Source organism: Rana temporaria, chromosome 3 (genome assembly GCF_905171775.1).
Source record: "Rana temporaria chromosome 3, aRanTem1.1, whole genome shotgun sequence".
In the NCBI taxonomy this organism is placed as follows: Eukaryota; Metazoa; Chordata; class Amphibia; order Anura; family Ranidae; genus Rana; species Rana temporaria.
Window position 1 is genome coordinate 141,596,696 of NC_053491.1, and position 25,254 is coordinate 141,621,949.

General features: G+C 39.2%; 1 protein-coding gene across 1 annotated transcript in view; it reads right to left on the minus strand.

The window, feature by feature from the left end:
- The window catches only part of COG5 (component of oligomeric golgi complex 5), a 480,035-nt gene that overhangs the window by 113,349 nt on the left and 341,432 nt on the right, over window positions 1-25,254 (minus strand). Inside the window, exons 11-13 of the mRNA XM_040343536.1 lie at window positions 13,319-13,400; window positions 12,308-12,512; window positions 11,270-11,431 (exon numbers count right to left, since the gene is read on the minus strand). Coding sequence (XP_040199470.1) covers window positions 11,270-11,431; window positions 12,308-12,512; window positions 13,319-13,400 — 449 coding nt within the window. The remainder of the gene's footprint in view (window positions 1-11,269; window positions 11,432-12,307; window positions 12,513-13,318; window positions 13,401-25,254) is intronic.

Consider the following 25,254-nt stretch of genomic DNA (forward strand, 5'->3'; position numbering starts at 1 on the left):
CTCTGTAGTGCTTCAGGAAGGTGTCTTGACTGGACTAGGTGGCTGTGTTATGAATTTGCTCCCAGGAGGCTCCTGATTTTTCAGCCCTTGAGGCTACCAGGGCTCTAGTTGAGTGTGCTTTCAACTTTGCTGGTGCAGGTATACCTAAACTTTCATATGCTACAGAAATTGCTTGCCTTATCCACCTAGAGACTGAGGGTTATGAGGCCTGAAGTCTCTTCCTTGGTCTAGAGAAGAGGATTATTAACAAGTTTTTTATTGATGGGTTTGATGGGTAATATTCCTCATATGTATCATTCTACATTAAGCAGAATTTTAACACATATTTTCATATAATAATGTTTACAATTTATTTTGGCAGACCGTGATTGATTCTCCAAAGGGTTACTAGGCCCCACCCTCTCTCTTTTTTCATTCATGTTTTTCTATTGCTCTGGAGGTATCCCGTCTAATACAATGACGAAATGGTAACCATTAATTTTTCATTACAATAGCTGATGCTATTATAGCAGTATATTGGATGTTTTTACTTTTTTCATTGATATACAGTGCCTTGCGAAAGTATTCGGCCCCCTTGAACTTTTCGACCTTTTGCCACATTTCAGGCTTCAAAGATATAAAACTAATTTTTTTTGAAGAATCAACAACAAGTGGGACACAATCATGGATATATATATATATATATATATATATATATATATATATATATATATATATATATATATTATTGGATATTTCAAACTTTTTTAACAAATAAAAAACTGAAAAATTGGGCGTGCAAAATTATTCAGCCCCCTTAAGTTAATACTTTGTAGCACCACCTTTTGCTGCGATTACAGCTGTAAGTCGCTTGGGGTATGTCTCTATCAGTTTTGCACATCGAGAGACTGAAAATTTTGCCCATTCCTCCTTGCAAAACAGCTCGAGCTCAGTGAGGTTGGATAGAGAGCATTTGTGAACAGCAGTTTTCAGTTCTTTCCACATATTCTCGATTGGATTCAGGTCTGGACTTTGACTTGGCCATTCTAACACCTGGATATGTTTATTTGTGCACCATTCCATTGTAGATTTTGCTTTATGTTTTGGATCATTGTCTTGTTGGAAGACAAATCTCCGTCCCAGTCTCAGGTCTTTTGCAGACTCCATCAGGTTTTCTTCCAGAATGGTCCTGTATTTGGCTCCATCCATCTTCCCATCAATTTTAACCATCTTCCCTATCCCTGCTGAAGAAAAGCAGGCCCAAACCATGATGCTGCCACCACCATGTTTGACAGTGGGGATGGTGTGTTCAGGGTGATGAGCTGTGTTGCTTTTACACCAAACATAACGTTTTGCATTGTTGCCAAAAAGTTCGATTTTGGTTTCATCTGAACAGAGCACCTTCTTCCACATGTTTGGTGTGTCTCCCAGGTGGCTTGTGGCAAACTTTAAACGACACTTTTAATGGCTATCTTCAAGAAATGGCTTTCTTCTTGCTACTCTTCCATAAAGGCCAGATTTGTGCAGTATACGACTGATTGTTGTCCTATGGACAGAGTCTCCCACCTCAGCTGTAGATCTCTGCAGTTCATCCAGAGTGATCATGGGCCTCTTGGCTGCATCTCTGATCAGTCTTCTCCTTGTATGAGCTGAAAGTTTAGAGGGACGGCCAGGTCTTCGTAGATTTGCAGTGGTCTGATACTCCTTCCATTTTAATATTATCGCTTGCACAGTACTCCTTGGGATGTTTAAAGCTCGGGAAATCTTTTTGTATCCAAATCCGGCTTTAAACTTATCCACAACAGTATCTCGGACCTGCCTGGTGTGTTCCTTGTTCTTCATGATGCTCTCTGCGCTTTAAACGGACCTCTGAGACTATCGCAGTGCAGGCGCATTTATACGGAGACTTGATTACACACAGGTGGATTCTATTTATCATCATTAGTCATTTAGGTCAACATTGGATCATTCAGAGATCCTCACTGAACTTCTGGAGAGAGTTTGCTGCACTGAAAGTAAAGGGGCTGAATAATTTTGCACGCCCAATTTTTCAGTTTTTTATTTGTTAAAAAAGTTAGAAATATCCAATAAATTTCGTTCCACTTCATGATTGTGTCCCACTTGTTGTTGATTCTTCCAAAAAAAAATTACAGTTTTATATCTTTATGTTTGAAGCCTGAAATGTGGCAAAAGGTCGCAAAGTTCAAGGGGGCCGAATACTTTCGCAAGGCACTGTATTAATAACTTGGCATGAAGCTGAAACTTTAAAAACATTATTACCTTTCACTTGGCAATCATCTGCTTTAAAGTACTTGGGTATCCATCTTACAACTAGCCTCATCAATTTATTTAAACAAAGTTATCTTAATTTGCTAAAAAAAATTGTAATTAGATTTACATAAATGGTCTTCTCTTTACCATTCTTGGCTAGATAAGATTAATGTGATAAAAATGAACGTTCTCCCCCGAGTTTTATATGTCTTCCAAATGTTACCCTTTGGTGTCTCTAAGATTTTTTTCAAAGTTGCAATCCACTATAACACATTATATCTGGAAGGGAAAGTGTACTAGGATTTCTCAAGATATCTTATATCGTCCAAAAAAACTGGGGAGAATGGCTTTACCAAGTTTTAAATTATACTACCAAGCAATTGCGTTAACTCGAATGGACAGACTTCCAGTCTGCTAGAAAGACTAGACTCTGGTAACTTGAAATGGCACTGATGGACACTGATTTATCAGCAGTGGCATGGACACCACCACCATTGAGAAGGTTAGCATCTACAATATATACTTTGGCTATATCAACCCTGGCAATATGAGACTCCCTATATACTCAAAACAGCTGGGAGTATAATTCCCCACTAATGCCCTTGCTGCGACATGAACATTTTATACCTGGAATCTTAGATAAGGGCTTTGAATCATGGTTTCAAGAGTCAACACCGCTATTACGTCAGGTACTAAAGGATTAAAAAAAAACCCATTAAAGTCCTTATGCAGAGTAGATCAGCCAATATTCATGGACCAGTGAAAATACGTACAGCTGTCTCAATTTATTCTGAGTCTCCCGCAACCCATAGGTTTGTTAAAAGACCTGAACCCTATTAAAAAAATTACGCAACATAAAGATCCACCACAACATTGTAGATTTCTTTTCTATAGAGCTCTGATGTCTTTGGAAAACCCTGGGTACCCAAGGTATATAGGTCGTTGGGAAAAAGACCTACAAATTACATTTACAGATAAGCAAAGACAGGATTATAAAATTTTTCCATAGGCCTTCCACCTCGAGTAGAACGACGGAGGTAAATTTTAAACTTCTTACTCAATGGCATTATACACCAGTAGGTTTCCTGCTATCTCTCTCCTTTTTTTCTCCATTATGTTTTGGGGATTTTTTCTTTTGTGTTTCCTTTTCTGCTGTTCCCGCCCTCCCCCTTTACTTTGTTAGTGGAGAGGAGAGGATGTGAATTTACATGATCTGTGTTTCAAGATATTGTTTGGAATTTACCAAACTGTTGAAAGTAAAAGTAAATATAAATAATAAATAAATAAAAATCATGTATGCCATTAAAAATAAGACTTGCTTCTAACAAAGGTGATACAACCATCAGTTCATTAACATGTGCAGTAAGGTTGCACAGGGATTATCTTTGCGGATTGCTTTAAGGTCCTACCAAAGCCCTAACCAGTTTGCATGTTCTCAATGTTCCCCATGACTAAGCTCCGTGGGCAGAGTAAAATGTTTTGGGGGCTGGCCTGGTTGGAGCCTGGGCTGAGGCTGTCATACATTTTCTCAAGAATGTGTGACTTCCAAGACTTTTCCTTTTTAGATGGATGTATTGAGCTTGGTCGAGCTCTGTCCTTGTCTGTAATCGGTTGCTACGTAAGAGGACCTGGTGGAGCCTTGAGCAGCACCTGTAAATTTAGTTTGGGTAACATGCTCTCAATGTGTTTTTTCCTTTGATTGGCTTTGTTGTCAGTGCAAAAACTGGAAAGTAAATTGACTTTTGCTTATACCCGACCTTAGAGTAGGGTTTTCGCACAACCATAGGAAACTGTGAGGTGCCCCCAGAGGTTCTGTTGCAGAGCAAGGTAATGACAGTGAGGAATATGCAAGGGAAGGACTGTGCTCAGACATGGTGAGAACAGTGCCTCTCCTCTGAGAGGTGGGCCTAGCAGAGAGGGGGGCCAGGAGGTAGGGAAATCTGTGTGGATCCACAAAAAGAAAATGTCTGCCTTCAATACACAATATGCTTGAGCCAAAGTGTTGAGCTCTGAGCTTTCAGTTGAGAATGAGAATAATCACCAACACAATTGACTTAAATATAACACAAACAATAATAGGAGTAATTCTTGTCCAGATACCCCCTCCGCAATAGAAAAAGTAGTCAAACTACCATTGCCATCTTGCTTCCCTATCTAAACTTCAAAATGTTCCTTTACAAAAATAGTCAGAGCATGATAAATCTTGCTTCCCTATCTACTCTCTTGGGCCTTGTGTTGGGAGGGACAGATAGGGGTGTATGGAGGACATAAAATAATAGCAGAGCTCTTCTTCATTTTATATCACTAACCCCCCCCCCCATTTTTACCACCTGTATTTCTGTAGTGTTAACATATTCTTCAGGGCAGTACAGAGTACACGCTAAGTATTTTTGTCCTTTGAGATTCAATGCTTATGAATTTTTTGCCAACTGAATTAAATATTGTGCGGAAAAAAAAAGTTCCCATTTAAAAACGGTAAACCTAATATTTATGATTTTATTTATTATTATATCTACGTTGTACAACTCGGATTGCGCTAATCTACTATGAGCTGCAGGATCTGAAAATTATTGCAGGGGCTTCCAAAGACCTGAACATTTAGACCCCATTCACACCTTCGCGTTTTGTCGCATGTAGCGCGACGCGAACAAACGCCAGAGGGACGAAAAGCAATGAAAGTCAATGGGGATGGTTCACATCTGCACGCTGATGCGCCTGACGCGCATCGCCTGTAGTCAAAAGAAGTTCCGGACCCTTTTTTGTCGCTCAATACGCGCGATATGCGCGTATTTGAGCGTTTTTGGTTTTCCATTGAAATCAATGTAAAACGCCAGATACGCGCGTATTGCGCGACAACAAGCGTTTGCTACAGGCGTTTCATCAATAGAACTTGTCGCCCATGCAGAAGATTAAAAAAATCTACCAACATAGCAACAAGTGATGAAAAGATGATAGTTTTTCCTATTGGCTAAAAAAAAAACATCTAAGTACAAAAACGTCGGACAACGCTGTATGCAAACGCGCATATTAGCATGAATACGCGCGAAAAAAACGCCGAAAAAAAACCGCTGGAAAACGCCGCTATTGCCTACGCCTAGGTGTGAATGCAGCCTTAGAGCTATGCTAAAGACTTTTGTTTTAATTTGGCAGACTACGAAGTACATGATTGTGTAATCTGTGCTAGGTAAATGACAACATCCCCCACCTTTCCAAATTATCCCACAAAAACAGTTTTTAAAGACCGTCACCCAACACATCTATAACCAGGTATGGCTATAAATTATAGATAATAATACAACGAGAATGTAAAAATTCTATGCAAGGCTGCTGGATTATATTTTCTGTGATAGTGTGTGAAACCCGGGGATTAGTATAGAGACACTGTGCATTCTTCATTGCATTCTGTTTTTTTGTTTCTTGAAGATTATTTAATGTCCCTGTCATATCCCTGGGTTCATTTAGATGGGTTAAACAGTGAAAATGACAGATGTATGCAATTTTTTTAGCATTTTACACTTTTTAGCTCATATATCTGCAGAATATTTCCATAATCCATCTTTCTTTCTATTTTGGGTTTAGTAAGTAGTATTTTTCAGCCTGTATTAGGAGTACAGCTTCAAGAACAAAAAATGATGAATAATTCTACCATTACTAATTCAGACAGTTGTGCCATAGTCTATTTATATTTGGTGATAGTAAGCACGGACTCTATATTGTAATACAATTAATATACATGCACATATTTCCATGCTGTTACAAATACTGACTGTGACCTCATTCAGAGTCAGCCTAGAGAAACATTCATTCAATGACAGGTGACAGTTCGGTTATGTACAGGCTACAAGCTACAACTGCACTAAGGACATGGTGAATTCAAATATCTACCATAAAAACCAAATGATCTTTATGGAACCTTACAAAGCCTTTTACAAAGGTCACATTAACATTTACCATTAGCATTTGTAAATCATGAATGGCAATTTTCAACTACAACATCAAACCCCTGTTTATAGGATTTTTCAACAGAGCAGTATGAACACAAAATAACAGCTACACCAGTTTAAATATTATTTGCAAAGCTTTCCGAATTTGAGAAATGATGTGTCATTTATGTACTGAACTTTATTACATTATTAGAATATTCAAAGTATAAGGCATTTATAATAAATGTCTAGACTTCAGATATGGTAAAAGTTAACTGTGCTGAAAACGAATGATGTTTGTTTAACCACTTGACCACCGGGCCTATTTTGGCACTTCTTAATGTAAAAATCAATTTTTTTTTGCTAGAAAATTAATCAGAACCCCCAAACATTATATATTTTTTTTAGCAGACACCCTAGGGAATAAAATGGCAGTCATTGCAACTTTTTTTCATGTATTATAAAACAACAAAACAGTAAAGTTAGCCCAATTTTTTTGTATAATGTGAAAGATGATGTTACGCCAAGCAAATAGATACCCAACATGTCACGCTTTAAAATTGCACACATTAATGGAACTTCGGTACTTAAAAATCTCCATAGGCGGCGCTTTCATTTTTTTTACAGGTTACCATTTTCGAGTTACAGAGGAGGTCTAGTGCGAGAATTGTTGCACACGCTCTAACGCACGCGACGATACCTCACATGTGGGGTTTGAACGGCGTTTACATATGTGGGCGGGACTTGCATGCGTGTTCGCTTCTGCACGCAAGCTACCGGGGCGTTTAAAAAAAATAATATATATATATATATATATATATATATATATATATATATATATATATATATATATTATTTTTATTTTACTTAATTTTTTTATTTTTACACTTTTTTTTTTTTATCACTTTTATTACTATTACAAGGAATGTAAACATCCCTTGTAATAGGAATCACTGTAACAGGTCCTCTGTATGGAGAGATGTGGGGTCAATAAGACCCCACATCTCTCCTCCAGGCTTACAAGCATGAGATCGTGAAAAAAAATTTCACCGATCTCATGCCGACAGCCGCTATTGCGGCTTTGTTTACTTCCGGGTACCAGGCGTGACGTCATAACATCGCGCCCGGGCCTCCGACGGTCATACAGATGACTGGTGACCATCTGGTCATCTCTATGCTTCCCAGCCAGCGCCGGCCGATTTGCTCTCTGGGCCCCCGGTGGCACGGGAGAGCCCGGAGAAGCACCGGATGGCAGTGGGAGGGGAAGGACGTCCCCTCCCGCTGTCTATAAGAAGATCAAGCGGCGGAACTGCCGTTTTGAACGTTCTTATCATGCAGAGAATCGGCAGCTGAAGACGTGATATCTGAATGATGCCTGTAGCTGCTGGCATCATTCAGATATCACCGCACAAAGTCAAGGACGTCATATGAAGTCCTTGGTTGTTAAGTAAAGTATATGCCTTAAATAAGGTCACTTGCACTGCACCGTTTTAAATCCATAGAAAAAAAAAATCAGTTTCAACAAAGCCAATGTTTATAACTAAAAGTTTCAACACATTAGAAGTTGTCATCCACTTGCTGACCGCCCAACCTTACTGCTACAGGGCGGCAGCTGTGCGCCGGATCACATATATACTGTATACACGATTTGGCATTTGCATGGGGCACGCATTGGCATTTTTTTTGTTTAGAGCGCAACAAATAAAAAACGCAGTGGTGATCAAATATCTCCAATACAACCAACAGAAAGCTCTATTTGTAGGGAAAACAATTACAAATTGTTTTTGGGTACAGGGTTGTATGACCACGCAATTGTCAAAGTAACGCAGTGTAGTATTGCAAAAAGTGGCCTGGTCATGAAGGGGGGTAAATCTTCCAATGGTCAATGGGTTAATCTAGGTCAATCTATGGCAACATTCTTTATTTTAACATCTTCAAGTATATCCAACAATTATGGTAGAGCCAAGCAGTATTTGAAGTACACTGAAACCTTAAGTGACTGTATATGACAATTTGCAGTTAATAAGAATAACCGCAATGCATAACTTATGTTAGATTAAACTTTTTTTTTTTTTTTTGGCCTCCATTAATTTCATCTAGCAGCATATTTTTAGTGCAGCTTGGAGGATGATGTTTATATATGGATACAGACCATTTTTTTCTCCCCTATGAAAACCATATATACGTAAATGAAGGCAGAGGAGAAGCCAGAAAAAGGCACACCAGCATCATATGTAATCTTGCTGGTTCCCTATATATTTGTTTTCTTTGTATTACAATGCAACAAACACCAGCAGACTTATCTGCATTTAACGTTTGTCACATGTAACATCTTGCCAGCATCACAACCTGCCTGATTGCCCCCTGGCAGTTAAGAAGGGAAGCCCCAGACTGGTAAAGGTTTCTAATAAAAAGAACTGTAAGCAACCCACTGGCTGCTTGCACTGCTAACAAGATGCTGCATGTGGAAAAAGGTTATAAGCAGGTTAAAGCGAAAAGAGGAATTAGGGTTCAAATGTGAATTCCATACCTTGGAGTAAAGTACAGGAACCAAGCTGAATATTCATAGACACTGGTTTACCTTCAGGTGCCTGGACACTGGCAAAACTTTGCTGGGCTTACCCCTATAACCCTACCCCCCACTTAGTGAGGGCTCAGTCTTAAAAACAACAACGCAATTGCTGTGTGCAGTACCGCATTTGGCCAGAGGTGTTTCTGAGCCGCTCCGGAGCTTTCCAAGTGCATTTCGAGAGGCTCCGAACAGTCTGCGTATTTCTGTGTTTCTTCGGCACCCCCCCCCACCTCTGGCCACATGCTGTACTGCATACAATAGGAGCAAATGGAACAATAGAAGTCAATGCTGAACAAATTATCTTTGTTTCCATTGACATTTATGGGGAAACTCACTTTGATATGCGAGTGCTTTGGATTACAAGCATTCTCCTGGAACGGATTATGCTCGTAATCCAAGGTTCTACTGTACTTGAATTTAAAATCTAAAATGACTGTAGGAAGGCCAAATTGTGAGGCAGACCAGGCAAAAAAATATTTCCAGGTACAGTAGTATTTTTTTCTGGAAGTGACTTTTCTGGCTTTGAGCAATATAGGAATGACAGAATCAGATATAAAAGTCGTGGGTTCCAACAGCCATGCTGCTAAAAAAGTCAGTGATTTAGAAGCAGGATAAAACAGTTGGTGATAGAAGGTCTGGCCTGTTCGAAAGAAGCCACAAATCAACTCCTAGAAGTAGGTCTGTGTACCAGACTCTCCTGGACCACGTGGTCCACCACCAGCTCAATGATAGCACGGAGGCACCACTGGATCAGACACCGGGCTCCGAAATTAGACAAAAGAGCCCAGAGAGGGAGAAGGGGAAAGCCTCCACTCACCACCTGTAAAAGCAATCCAGCGGTTAATTAGCCTCTAAATGCTGCGATGATGCCAGTAGCAGCAGGCAACACCCCAGTAGAACCATTGAAAGTCCAGGACGTCATATGGGTAGGGAAGTGGTTAAGGCTACCTCATTTCTGGCACCCCCATGCTGGTTGACCACAGTCGTGACATTGTCCGATTGTAAATTACTGAAAAAGGGGAGTCCAGTGAATCAGAGCTTGTTTTACAATTCTGAGCTCCAGGATGTAGATAGAAAGTTTTGTTTCCCTGGGTGGCCATGTTTCCTGAACTATAGGAGATTGGAGCATCCATTCCCATCCAGTGAGCCTTGGATCTGTTATCACCCTCCATGAGTGTGGTAGAAACTGCTTCCACATTGTCAAGGCTGAATTGGAAATTGGATGTATTGATGGCTGCTTTGCTTTGACAGCTGACTTCTGCCATTCTGCAGGCAGCCACACCATGCATGCATTTGTGCCTCACACAGGGTCTCAACTGGCTGATCTTTACCAACATGTCTGCTCGGCTACAGGATGTGAGCTATTCTGGAGTATTTGCACAATTCCCAGTTTGGGTGCATCTGACAGAAGTGCCTGATTAGACAATACACTATTCTGACAACAACACTGACCTACATACATTATTATTTTACCTTTTGCCTAATACTTTCCTGTTTGCCACTAATCTGTGCCTACAGTGTAATTTGCCATGTTTGGTGTTTATGTCATTCTTGATTAGACAGGATTTCTTTCTTTACTTTTGCAGCGTTTATGTCATTATTATGATGTAAGAGCTCAGGGTGTGACTTGTTTTACTGTTCTTTGGTGTATGGTACTTTAAATGCTACTGCACTATACACTTCTTACACATTTGACAAAGGGTTCCTGCATGGCTCCATAACGGTGCACTTTCAATGCTTTGATCGCTTTTACATTATTCGACAATGCCTGCTGAAAAAAAGATACTAGGGCCGTGACTGCAGTTGCAGCCATGATCCTGGTAGAACCACTTAAACCAGAGGAAGTTAGGATATGTCCATATAAGGCAAGTGGTTACAATAAGAAGATTTCATAAAGAGATTTGTATACGCTCCCTCCACTGATCGACTATATAAACATGTAAAGCCATTTGCAACAATCTGACAAATTACAGTATTTTTTTGGGGGGGGCGCAACATCCCTCTTGCTCCCTCCAGTATCTAAGCCTCAAGTCACCAGGTCTGAATGGTATCGCATACCTCTGCCCAGAATCTTTGCAGAGGCTGAAGAATGGACCTTCCTGACATTGCAAAAGCAAGGTTTGAGGCTGTACTGGAGAAAGTCTGTCCATTGAAGTTGGGTCCTGAGTCTGGTTACCCCTTCCAAATCTGTCAGACCTAGAGAGGTGTTTAAGTTGCTCAGCAGGTATCAGTATGCAGCTTTAATGGTTTTTATTTGTTTTCATTACAGTCACTGACATAAATGCTGGGGGTTATTTTCGCAGACACCGACACCAAAATTGAGGGCTATGATTGCCGAATCTAGTTCATCTCACCACAATTTACTTACTAAATATTATTTTTCCTAATTGAAAATTTTAAATAGATATTTTGTTTATACATCTGGCACGCTTAAGTTCTTATGACCAATTTTCAGTACACTACACTGTAAAAGGTTGCCTAACCCTGATACAGACAGCAATAAGTATCAGATTAAACCTCTTACCTTGCAATTGTTTTAATGATACTGTCAAGCTCATCTGCAGAAGGGGGGTTGCAACCCCCAGGTGGAAAGACAAGGTTGATGGGATCAAATAGCCGAGACAAAGATTTGGACAGGTATGCTGCTTCATAAGACTGCAGGGAATCTTTCAGGGTTTTCTCTGGACTGAATGGAACAAAAGATTTGTATTAATGGTAAATTATGGAATCACTTAAATTAGTGACGTATGTCTACCATCATTCCTTCAATAAATGCATTTGCCAATATAACTACATTCAGAACCAAAAACCTTCAACTATTTTATGGTTAACTCTCATTACAGCTAAGTCCACACTATTTGACAAAGTAGTTAATTAATGAATAAATATACCTATTATCCATATCCTTCCCTCTTGCTAGTACTTGAAACTACCCACTGTATACAATATAAAATGTTCAACTTCTTATTGTTGCAATGGAGGAACCATGCAGGGCCGAAGTTGAAATAAATAATTATTAATTAAAAATTCTGCTCGCATTTGGGCTATGTACAACCATACTTGAGTCAATGCAGCATAAGGAAAGCAAACCAAAGAGACCACTGAAAAAACATGCAAATATTTGGGAGACAAAAAACACCCTTTTTTATCCTTCTTTTTGAAAGCAAACAATGCAAATCTTAAAAAGACCCTCTTTTAATTTTCTCATTTGGAGACATAACAGTGCCTATATTTGGAAAACTGAGGACAGAAGTGTGAAATAAATATAAAAAGACTCATGGGTAGAAATAATAATGTCAATAAGTTGCATGTCTCCATTATAAAAATATGAACAAAATTGAAAAAAATAAAACCTTCCCTAAATACACAGTTCAGCATTTGGTGTTCATTATCGCCAATTAAAATGTATCTACTAATTAGGAGCCATCTAAATAATCCAATTAGCATAATTTGTTTGGTCATTTAAATAAACTAAACTATTCTGACTAGGACAGAATTTTATGTGAATGGTTTGAAAAAATTAAAATTGACTTAAACACATTCCAAATGTATTCACACTCACTCGTGATCTTGTTTCTTCATCATGAAAACGTCTTGTGTGTCATCTTCAATTTGCTGCAACTCGGCCACAAGATCAGAGTTTCCACTGCTCGCAAATGAGCCCTGTAGATTTTGACTGTACTGCTGAAGACGTTTCCACAGATCATTGTATAGCCTTAGCAGTTTAGGGTACTCCCCTTCAAAAGCTTGTTTTAAAAATGTGGAAGCTGGAAAACAAACAAGATAACGTACGTAAGTGCAAATGACTGGACAAGGGAAAATGATGCATAAGCACTTAGACCTGATTTATAAAAATCGATTTAAGCTAAAATTGTCTGTATTGCTACAGCCACAAATAGGATCCTCTCTATAAACGTTTGAATTTCATTGTTGGCTCTGGGTCACACCAATATTTTCAATGTCACAGTAACACAGGTAACAGAGGAAGCATCTGTTACAAATCTTAGCATCTAACAGTCTCATATTTTCATAAACTTCATAAACACTTTGCCATTCACAAACATAAAGCAGTTAAACAAAAAAAAAAAACAGTGAATGTAATTTTTACACAACATGCATATCCCTTGCACTCCTCACTAGAACCGTTAGCTCAGTCAAAAGCCTCGTACACACGATTGTAATTCCATCGGACAAATCCGTGGATTTTTAATGCAAAGGGCGTTGGCCGTGAACTTGGTATGCATACAGACGGCAGAACTTTTCCAGCCAACATACACAAAACTACGTGTTTTTTCAGCTCTTTAGCGTCACCCTTTGGGCAACTTCTGCCAATGTTGTGCTATGGTTAGCATTGGTTCGGAGCATGTGTGTTCGTACTTTAAAATTGGAAAATTTAAAAGCATGCTATAAAACATTTGTTGTCGAAAATTACCACAATTGTCCGATGGAGCATACAAACGCTGGCATCACACATTTGTTGTCGGAAAATCCGATCGTGTGTACAAGGCTTTAGTCTATGAGGTCTAGTCAAAATTCTGCATGAAACAAGTCCTAAATATTTTTGGACACTTACAATTTGTAGCCTTTGCAAACTGTGAGGAAAGTGTTCGAGTAACAGAATTCCAAAATGTGTAGAGAATATCAGATTGTCCATCCTAAAAAACAAACAAAAAACCCCACAATGAATATATAAATTTACTAATCGAGTTACCTTCCAGTACAAGATAGCTGGTTTGTAAATATTTATGAACTACTAAGTTTCTTTTTTTCTTGTACACCCTCTTCTATTACCCAATAAGAAAATTCAAATTTTTCTATTATTAAATTAAATTAAAAATATTAAATGTAATGCTGTACAAATACGGATGCCTTGCTGTACCGTGGAATTTGTATGTACTCTTACAACCAGAATTCATATTTTTTTATGTTTACCTGCATTTATTTTTCTTTTCAATAAAGACTTTTATGCAATTTCATACTCTTATTCGTATACCTTGCTGCATTAAAACCCCTGGGGGAATGATCCAGTATTCCTATTTTTCTGGGCACTATTTTTCTCCTCCCATCCTCTGTTAGGTGCTATAGTCCCACCTTACCACCTGCTGAGCACCAATGTTGACCCTTATTCCTCCCCTCACTGAGCACCAATACCCTCCAGCACACCCTACTGACATAAATGAATGCCTCCCTTACTCATCAACCTCATGGTATTCTTCCTCCCATAGTAGGCATTTTTCCCCTCGCACTGATCCTTGGGCATTTTTCTATTCCCAGGGCTCACAGAGTTTCAGTGTGAGCAGCTTTCTTTGCCTGCCCTTTCCCTAACTCCGACTGCTGGTCTCATAGACATAACACTCTATATTAAAATGTATCTCCTGTAATGATCTGCTTTGGACTGCATGTGTAGCCTGCCTACATCTAGTAAAGGACACCCCTGTACAGGGTGATCGCACCTGTCATATTATGATGAAAGTAAAACAATGGTCAGCCAATATTATGATTTAACCAGATATCGCCAAAGTATGGCCCTTCGGGTGTTGCGGAACTATACGTCCCACGAGGCATTGTAAAACTCTGACATTAACAGACATGACTAGGCATGATGGGAAATGTATTTCCTGAACAACTGTGAGGGCCATAGATTGGAGATTTAAACAGACCCCGTTACCATATACATGCAGGGACAGTGTATGGTTACTGCTCATCCTCATTTTCCACAAAGACACATATCCATGGAGTTTAACTGAACACTTTCATGCTGGGCCTGGGTTCCCTCACTTGCCCGTGAGTGGGGGCACTGTCCCCAGCTGCAGTCTTGTATCTGGAGGGGGGATGTTCATTGGGTATTTTGTTTTTGATATTTTTAAAACATCCCTCCTAACTATGTGTGCATACCTGTTTATTTTAAATTTTATTACTTGAATGTCTGTTTCCTTCTGTTCCAAATCTCTGTGACCAGTGGAGGGAATGTTAAAAATAGGGGAGACATGATTTTGTCAGTGTAGCTGCAAATGTGGAAGGTGTGTGTGTGGGGGGGGGGGGTGTTGTTGTTGTGGGTATGAGTGCACATGGTCGGTAGGGTGTAGTGTGTCCCTACATTTCGTTTTAAAAATCTAGTAAGAATGGTATAACCGCACTTTTGTTTGTAATTTGGGAATTCTGAAACAGTCTGGGTGTCCAAAAGCAGTCTAACTGAGGGGTGGGCAACAGTGACTCTCTGCAACAACCAGGAGGACCAACATCCAAAGCTGAACAAGAAAATGTTAAGTTCCCCACAAGACACGGGAACTGCCAACTACGAAGAATGGTCAACAAAAGGAAACACTGGGAGGGAACCCAGACTTAAAATCAGTCCCTAAGGAAAAACGGGTCCACTAGGTAAGATTAGCTAGTCTGAAAGACCAAACCTTAAGCTTCTGAAACTAAGCATCAAGGAAAAATGTCTCCAAGATGTAGCTATTGCAGCACCAGTATGTGGTCCTTGTATTCACACTACTGTCTTGTGGGAATTTAACTCTTGCACCCCTTGTTTGTCATTCTCTCCGATTTATGGTAGTGCCCTTTGTATTGTCTCTAACTTTTAGGGTCTTTTACCATTCCCTATGAACAAATCAAAGAAAATTCCCAGCTCAACTCACCTTACTTTTACCAGTCCATTGAGTGCTTCATGATCAGCAGCAGGTTGGTGCTTCCTCTAGGCTAAATTGGATGGGGGGGGGGTTGAGAAAGTGAAGTGGGCTGTGAAAGTAGAGAGAAATTCAGCTCTGGTCAAACCAGTTCAGGAACGTCCCTTATATGGTCAAAAATGGGATGGGGACTTAGTACCAACCCGATGGTACCCAGACCGGTTGAGAATCGCCAGGTTTGTCATAAACTACTCAGCTCTTTGCTTTCATGGCTGTCCGGACCCAGGCACATATATGCTATATTTCCAACCCTTCTCAATTTAAGACCAGACATCCTGATGCGTAAGCAATTTAAACGTATGATCCAAATCCTCACAGTCGCAAAGCAAATAATAGTGAAGGCATGGAAATCTCCATCCTTAGCTGTTGCTGAGGTGACACAGAGTAAACTGCACACTGATACACGCAAAAATGGAAGCTATAGACAACAAACAGATCTCTAAGTTTGATTAAATCTGGCATCCCTGGATCAAACATCACTTGCCGTGGTAGCTGTTCATTTCATCATTCGAATCAGCTGTCGCGCTCAAGATCAGGTCACCATGGGGAACTCTCGCTGCTCTTCCTTTTTCCTTCCCTTCACTTTCTCTTCCACTCTACTCCATTTCCCTCTGGCTTGGCTACTGCTTATTTCACCTATGTTAGCGGAATCTCTGCCACTGATGGGAGCTATCTTGCTACGGCCGAGCCCCCCTTTGTACTCAAGGTTACATAGTTAGGTTGAAAAAAAGACACAAGTCCATCCAGCTCAACTATAAAAAAATAAAGGAATAAAATAAAAAATATTGTACAATCCCACATACCCAATTCTATACCCACAGTTGATCCAGAGGAAGGCAAAAAAAAAAAAAAAAAACAGCAGAGCATGATCCAATTTGCTACAGCAGGGGAAAAAATCCTTCCTGATCCCCTGAGAGGCAATTGGATTTTCCCCGGATCAACTTTACCTATAAATGTTAGTACTCCATTATATTATGTACAATCAGGAAAGTATTCAGGCCTTTCTTAAAGCAATCTACTGAGTTGGCCAGAACCACCTCTGCAGGGAGTCTATTCCACATTTTCACAACTCTTTCTGTGAAGAAACCTTTCCGTATTTGGAGGTGAAATCTCTTTTCCTCTAGACGTAAAGAGTGCCCCCTTGTCTTTTGTGGTGACCATAAAGTGAATAACTCAACACCAAGTTCATTGTATGGACCCCTTATATATTTGTACATGTTGATCATATCCCCTCTTATTCTCCTATTCTCAAGAGTGAATAAATTCAGTTGCTCTAATCTTTCCTCATAGCTGAGCTCATCCATGCCTCTCATCAGTTTGGTGGCCCTTCTCTGCACTTTCTCCAGTTCCCCGATATCCTTTTTGAGAACTGGTGCCCAAAACTGAACTGCATATTCCAGATGAGGTCTTACTAATGATTTGTACAGAAGCAAAATATTATCTCTCTCTCTGGAGTCCATACCTCTCAACACAAGAAAGGACTTTGCTCGCTTTGGAAACCGCAGCTTGGCATTGCATTCCATTATTGAGCTTATGATCTACCAAAACCCCCAGATCCTTCTCCACTATGGATTCCCCCAGTTGTACTCCTCCTAGTATGTATGATGCATGCATATTCTTAGCCCCCAAGTGCATAACTTTACATTTATTAACATTAAACCTCATCTGTCACATAGTTGCCCAATTAGACATTGAGGTTGGCATGTAAATTGGCGACATCCTGTAAGGATGTTATTCCACTGCATAGCTTGGTGTCATCTGCAAAGAAAGACATTTTACTTTTGATCCCAGATCCAATATCATTTATAGAGATATTAAAAAGTAAGGGTCCCAGCACTGAACCACTACTTTCTGAATTCTGTCTTTTAGCCAGTTTTCTATCCAATTACAAACTGATGTTTCCAATCCTGTCTGTATGATCCTCAGGACTCCCATTACAAGTCCAGAGCAAGCAAGATTCTGTGACATCTTTGTGCCTGTCAAAAATAGGATAATTAGTTGAAGTAAGGAAATTTATTTTAGGTTGTTCTTGGGTTGTTCTTTTTATATTAAGTATCATAAAACTATTTTGTGGTAGTTTTCCTTTAACCACTTAAGGACCGAGACGCTTTCTAAGATTTGTTGTTAACAAGTTAAAAAAACATTTTTTGCTAGAAAATTACTTAGAACCCTCTAAAAATTAAAAAAAAAATTCTAACACCCTAGAGAATAAAATGACAGTCGTTGCAATACTTTATGTCACACCGTATTTGCACAGCGATCTTACAAGCACACTTTTTTGGGAAAAAAATACACTTGAATAAAAAAATAAGACAACAGTAAAGTTAGCCCAATTTTTTTATAATGTGAAAGATAATGTTACGCTGAGTAAATTGATACCCAACATGTCACTCCTCAAAATTGAGCCCGCTCGTGGAATGGTGACAAAATTTTACCCTTAAAAATCTCCATAGGCAACATTTAAAAAAATTCTACAGGTTGCATGTTTTGAGTTACAGAGGAGGTATAGGGCTAGAATTATTGCTCTCGCTCTACCGATCGCGGCGATATCTCACATGTGTGATTTGAACACACAACATCGTCTCCATACCACACACGGAAGAGGACCTGATCGCTGCTGCTGACAGAATTCGCCGTAGAGACCACTATTATAGTAAACCGGACCACCTGCTGAAGAAGAAGATACCTAGCGGCTGCCATAACAAAGATATCCCTCTTCAAACAGCCGATGTATATCGGTGTGCGGCGGTCCAGAAGTGGTTATCAAACCAAAATAAGGAGATCGCTAATACCACCAAATGAAAGCCCAGTTTGGTTTGTACATTTTTACAAATGCATGTGAAAGCTGCAAAAATATGTTCAAGGCAATTGGATTTGTTTTAAATCATGAAAGAAGTTAAAAAAAATCCAATACAACAAGAAACAAACAAAAAACTATTAGAACTCAAATTGTCATTCCGGTGAACTTAGGTTGGTTTACATAATCCAGAACTGCCCCTCTGTTCTCGATTAGCAATGACAGGATGGACCCAGTTTCTTTGTGTCTCTTCCTCACTCTCTTCTTCTTTCAAATATAACGTTACTGTGGCTACAGCCATGAAACACAGCAGGAGATTACAATAACCCAGGAAGCAGAAACACATAGCAACACATTATGTCAAGATAATAGTTCTTTATTAGCTAATACAAATAAGGCCAGAACTCAAAAACGCTAGAAAACTTTGTAACATGCAAAAATACGATGCTCGGGTGTTAATGCAGCCTCAATGTAATATTATTCTTTCCACAACTTAAAGGATCACTAAAGTTTTTTTTTTTTAAATAACAAACATGTTATACTTACATCCACTGTGCAGCTCGTTTTGCACAGAGTGGCCCCGAACCTGGTCTTCTGGGGTTTCTCAGCGGCTGTCTCGGCTCCCCCCCACAAGGACTCAACACCTTCATGCGAGCGAGCATGGTGTTGAGTCTTTCTGGGCGCGTTCCCGTGATACAGCCGGCAGCCTTAGCGCGAACAAGCCTGGGCGTTCACGGAGCGGGACTTTCAAGGGTCAGGTAAGTAAAGGGGGGGGGGGTTGGGGGGGCCTATAATCAGCAGATGTTTTTTCACCTTAATGCATAGAATGCATTAAGGTGAAAAAACTTTTACCTTTACAACTCCTTTAAAGTGGTTGGAAAGTCTCCACAATAAACTCCCATAATAGGTTCTCTTGTGGGGCAATAGTAATGGCAGCGATTTTTTTTTTTTTGAGGAATATAATCAAATACTTTTTCCCAGCAGTGCATCTGTGCAGTTGCATGGTTTTCTGGGGTCTTACTCCCAAACAGAAAAACTCCAGTGGGAGGTGCTCACATCCCTCTGCTGGTTTAGTTTCAGTTTCGGGAGGGGAGTGGAGTCCAGGGGTGGGAGAGGAGGGGCTACACACAAACAATGGAAATGACAGGAAGGGAGGGGGAGAGAGGGAGATACAGATGCTGCAGAGAGAGCAGGATGATGGAAAATCAGTTTACTGACAGGAACAGGCAGGATCAACCGGATATTATACTATGTGTAAAATAATAAATAACTAGCACAAAAATAATGAAGGAAGGAAGAATCAAATATAGGAAGTAAGGATTGAACGAAGCAAGGAAGGATCAATCGATGCAAGGAAGAATTGGTCAAAGAAAGGATCAGTCTTCAATTGCAGGGAGGATCGGTTGATCAATCGCAAAAACGATTGGTTGATCAATCACAGGAAGCAACGGTCGATCAAAAGAAGGTTTAAAGGTAGAACAGATTGATCACAGGAAGGATCGGTAAGGAAGGATTGGTTCACCAATCGATGGAAGGATTGGTCGAAGGAAGGATAGATTAGAAGGAAGGGTCGATTAGGATTGGTCGGGCGATTGCTTATCCCTTGTAAAAGCAATAAAGGTGATAAGAAAAAGTTAGAGACAGTGTAAAAAAAAAAAAGGTCTTGAATAAAATAAATAACAAAAATAATAATAATATTTTTTTTAAAGCACCCCCTCCCCCGCGGCTTACGTATAAACGCAAATACATACACAAGTCACGCACGTATTTGTACACAGTGATCATACCACACATGTGAGGTATCGCCACAAACATGAGAGCAATAATTCTACCACAAGATCTCCTGTGTAACTCTACACTAGGCTTTTAAATAATCATTAACCACTTAAGCCCCGGACCAATATGCAGCCTAAAGACCCAAGGTGTTTTTACAGTTCGGGACTGCGTCGCTTTAACAGACAATTGCGCGGTCGTGCGACGTGGCTCCCAAACAAAATTGGCGTCCTTTTTTCCCCACAAATAGAGCTTTCTTTTGGTGGTATTTGATCACATCTGCGGTTTTTAGTTTTTGCGCTATAAACAAAAATAGAGCGACAATTTTGAAAAAAAAGCAATATTTTTTACTTTTTGCTGTAATAAATATCCCCCAAAAACATATATAAAAACATTTTTTTTCCTCAGTTTAGGCCGATACGTATTCTTCTACCTATTTTTAGTAAAAAAAATCGCAATAAGCGTTTATCGATTGGTTTGCGCAAAATTTATAGTGTTTACAAAATAGGGGATAGTTTTATTGCATTTTTATTATTTTTTTTTTTTTTACTACTAATGGCGGCGATCAGCAATTTTTTTCGTGACTGCGACATTATGGCGGACACTTCGGACAATTTTGACACATTTTTGGAACCATTGTCATTTTCACAGCAAAAAATGCATTTAAAAATAAACAAAAACCAAAAGGTTGACGCTGCGCTAAATTAAATATTGAATTATAAATGTAAATAGCTGCTAGCACTAAATTGTGTACAACAACTTGGTAACATAAAAAAGAAAAAAACAGTGCAGCGCTAGTGAGTGATATTGTGCTCATATAAATTAATAATAAACAAAAAAAGTCATTCTGGAATAAACTGCAAATATAGCCAGAATAGGAAAAAACATAAAAATGCAGATGGATATATGAAGAAAAAGTCTTAAAAAGCCACGAAACAAAGTTCATATGACTCTATCCAGTAATTTTCCTTGTGAAAGAGAAGTGGATTGTGCAGACAATGTGAAAGACTCTTGATTGATGTGAGGTAAGCTGTCACCAATACACCCGTGAGGAAGGATAAGATTGCCTGCTTACCAGATGAAAAGACTGTTTTGCATCAGTCTAATAGGGCCTGTGGGAAGTCTGGTCTCCCAATACCTTAGCCGTCAAGATAACCACGGTATAGCTCAGCATACAATCCGAAGAGTCATAAACCAAAAAAAAGAGAAGAAGGACCTCTCATAGCGTATAACGTTTAAAAATAAAAGAGGGTTTAATAAAAATTGCACTTACAATTAGGCAATATAAATACAGCATGGATAGCAAAACGTCTCCGATCTCTTGTTCCGATGCTTCTCGCTACTCGGTCAGGAAAACACAGCCGGCGTTCAGGACGGAACGCGATGACGTCACGGCACCCTACGATCGTTTCGTCGCTAATGGACTTCAACGGGGGAGTAAGCCGGATGTTGACGTCAGCGCGCTAGGTGTTTAAATACCCACGGGTTCCATACTGGAAAACTCGGGGAGAGTCCTCATAGTGACTGAGGGCAAAATAATTGAGTAGCGAGAAATGGAAAAGTGTTCTAATCATGTTGTACATAACGTATCAGATTAAATAACGATATATATTAGTACAGAACGCGGGGGTGTTTAATAACTGGTAGCGGAGCATCGAATAATGAAAATAAGATCGGAGGTTAACAATATATGCAAAAAGATTGTATCATAAATTTGCATAATCATAAAAATCAATCTATATTTAATTAGAAAAGATCTATATCATAAAAATCATCTATATTTAATTAGAGAAGATCTATAAATTAATTTAAATTTTGATAATGATTATGATAATTAAAATTGGAATAAAAAATGAATACATTTTTTTTTTTTTTATTATGAATTATTTAAAAAGCAGTTTATATCCCAATCTACGTTAAGTCCGAACGGAATAAAAGATTTCATAGAAAAAATCCAGCGAGTTTCGAGCCTAGATATGGCCCGAACCATATTAGTACCACGCCAATGAGGACGAATGTTATCTATGGCAAAAAAACTTGTCCCCTTTAATTGTCTCCCATGGAATTTATCGTAATGTTTCGAGAGGTTATGTTTAGGGAACCCGCTTTTGATCCTGCCCACATGCTCACTAAGACGTATATGCAGTTCTCTCTTAGTACGGCCGATATATTGCTTTGAGCATGGACATTGAATCATGTAAACAACGTATTTTGTTGAGCAAGTCATAAATGAATCTATGTCATAAATTGTACCAGTAGCTGTTGATTGAAAATTAGTACATTTCCGTTCCCTAAAGGAATTTACCTTGCAGATATTACATCTGCGACATGGGAAAAAACCTTTAAGGGACTGGAAAAATGACATAGTTCTTGGTGGATCTATAGCATTTGGTGCAATTTTTAGCCTTAAAGCAGGTGCCCCCTTAAAAATCACGATTGGATTATCAGGGATAAGTGATCCAATAATCTTATCACTTTTAAGAATGTCCCAATGCTTTTTTAAGATTTTTTTAATTGAAAAATGCTGATTTGAATATTTGGTAGTTAGGGACCAGCTAAATTTTTCTGAAGGAATAGGGTTCTTACTACTGTTTTTTACCAATAAGGATTCTCTATCCATCTGTTCCACCTTTCTCATGGTTTCGTTAATCAAAACTTCTTGATATCCTTTAGTCAAAAATCTTTGTTTCAGAACGTGTGCTTGTTCATGGTAGTCCTTAATATCAGTGCAGTTCCTCCTTATGCGTTGAAATTGACCTTTAGGTACTGCGGCTAACCATGAGCTATGATGACAGCTTGTGACAGGAATAAAAGCGTTCCTATCTGTCTCTTTGAAGAACGTGTTGGTAATCAGTTTATCTTCTTTTACATAAATGTTTAGATCCAAAAAATGGATGTGGGAGGTGCTAATATCATATTGAAGAGAAATACCCCTCGTATTGGAATTTAATTTAAAAAAGAATTCCTCAAGTGATGTTGTGTCTCCCTCCCATATGACTAACACGTCATCTATATAGCGTTTCCAAAGTCGTAATTGTGAGGGTGGTTGATCATCAATAGCTTCTCGTTCCCAATGAGCCATAAATAAATTGGCTAGGCTGGGGGCGAATTTAGCCCCCATCGCCACGCCACAGATCTGAAGAAAAAAGGTACCACCGAACCAAAAATAGTTATGTGTAGTTGCAAATCTTAACAACTCCAAAATAAACTCCTTCTGTAAGGGTGGTATATCAGATTCTTGCTGGAGGTAAAAGTCCACTGCCTGCAGACCATGTTGATGTGAGATAACCGTGTATAAAGAAGCCACATCAGCAGTGGCAAGGATATAGCCATCCTTCCATTGGACCTCTTTTAATAGATTCAAGACTTCAGTGGTGTCTCTAAGGAAAGCAGGAGTCGATTTCACTAAGGGTTGTAAAAAACTATCTACATATTTACCTATCCTGGCCGTGACGGAATCTATTCCGCTTATAATTGGACGGCCAGGGGGTTTAACTAAACTTTTATGAAGTTTAGGTAAATAGTATATCACCGGTACTCGCGGTGTGATGGGTATGAGATGGGCATGTTCTTTTTTGTTAAGAATCCCCTTATGTAGGCCTTGATCCACAAGATTGGATAACAACTTCCTATATTTTACTGTAGGATTCGAAGGTAGGGGGGTGTATGTTGAACTATCAGACAATTGTCGATTCATTTCTTCAACATACTGGGACTTGTCTAAAATGACAATCCCCCCCCCTTTGTCTGCAGGTCTAATTACTATCTCATTCCGCTGACAGATCATTCTTAACAAAAAAGAACATGCCCATCTCATACCCATCACACCGCGAGTACCGGTGATATACTATTTACCTAAACTTCATAAAAGTTTAGTTAAACCCCCTGGCCGTCCAATTATAAGCGGAATAGATTCCGTCACGGCCAGGATAGGTAAATATGTAGATAGTTTTTTACAACCCTTAGTGAAATCGACTCCTGCTTTCCTTAGAGACACCACTGAAGTCTTGAATCTATTAAAAGAGGTCCAATGGAAGGATGGCTATATCCTTGCCACTGCTGATGTGGCTTCTTTATACACGGTTATCTCACATCAACATGGTCTGCAGGCAGTGGACTTTTACCTCCAGCAAGAATCTGATATACCACCCTTACAGAAGGAGTTTATTTTGGAGTTGTTAAGATTTGCAACTACACATAACTATTTTTGGTTCGGTGGTACCTTTTTTCTTCAGATCTGTGGCGTGGCGATGGGGGCTAAATTCGCCCCCAGCCTAGCCAATTTATTTATGGCTCATTGGGAACGAGAAGCTATTGATGATCAACCACCCTCACAATTACGACTTTGGAAACGCTATATAGATGACGTGTTAGTCATATGGGAGGGAGACACAACATCACTTGAGGAATTCTTTTTTAAATTAAATTCCAATACGAGGGGTATTTCTCTTCAATATGATATTAGCACCTCCCACATCCATTTTTTGGATCTAAACATTTATGTAAAAGAAGATAAACTGATTACCAACACGTTCTTCAAAGAGACAGATAGGAACGCTTTTATTCCTGTCACAAGCTGTCATCATAGCTCATGGTTAGCCGCAGTACCTAAAGGTCAATTTCAACGCATAAGGAGGAACTGCACTGATATTAAGGACTACCATGAACAAGCACACGTTCTGAAACAAAGATTTTTGACTAAAGGATATCAAGAAGTTTTGATTAACGAAACCATGAGAAAGGTGGAACAGATGGATAGAGAATCCTTATTGGTAAAAAACAGTAGTAAGAACCCTATTCCTTCAGAAAAATTTAGCTGGTCCCTAACTACCAAATATTCAAATCAGCATTTTTCAATTAAAAAAATCTTAAAAAAGCATTGGGACATTCTTAAAAGTGATAAGATTATTGGATCACTTATCCCTGATAATCCAATCGTGATTTTTAAGGGGGCACCTGCTTTAAGGCTAAAAATTGCACCAAATGCTATAGATCCACCAAGAACTATGTCATTTTTCCAGTCCCTTAAAGGTTTTTTCCCATGTCGCAGATGTAATATCTGCAAGGTAAATTCCTTTAGGGAACGGAAATGTACTAATTTTCAATCAACAGCTACTGGTACAATTTATGACATAGATTCATTTATGACTTGCTCAACAAAATACGTTGTTTACATGATTCAATGTCCATGCTCAAAGCAATATATCGGCCGTACTAAGAGAGAACTGCATATACGTCTTAGTGAGCATGTGG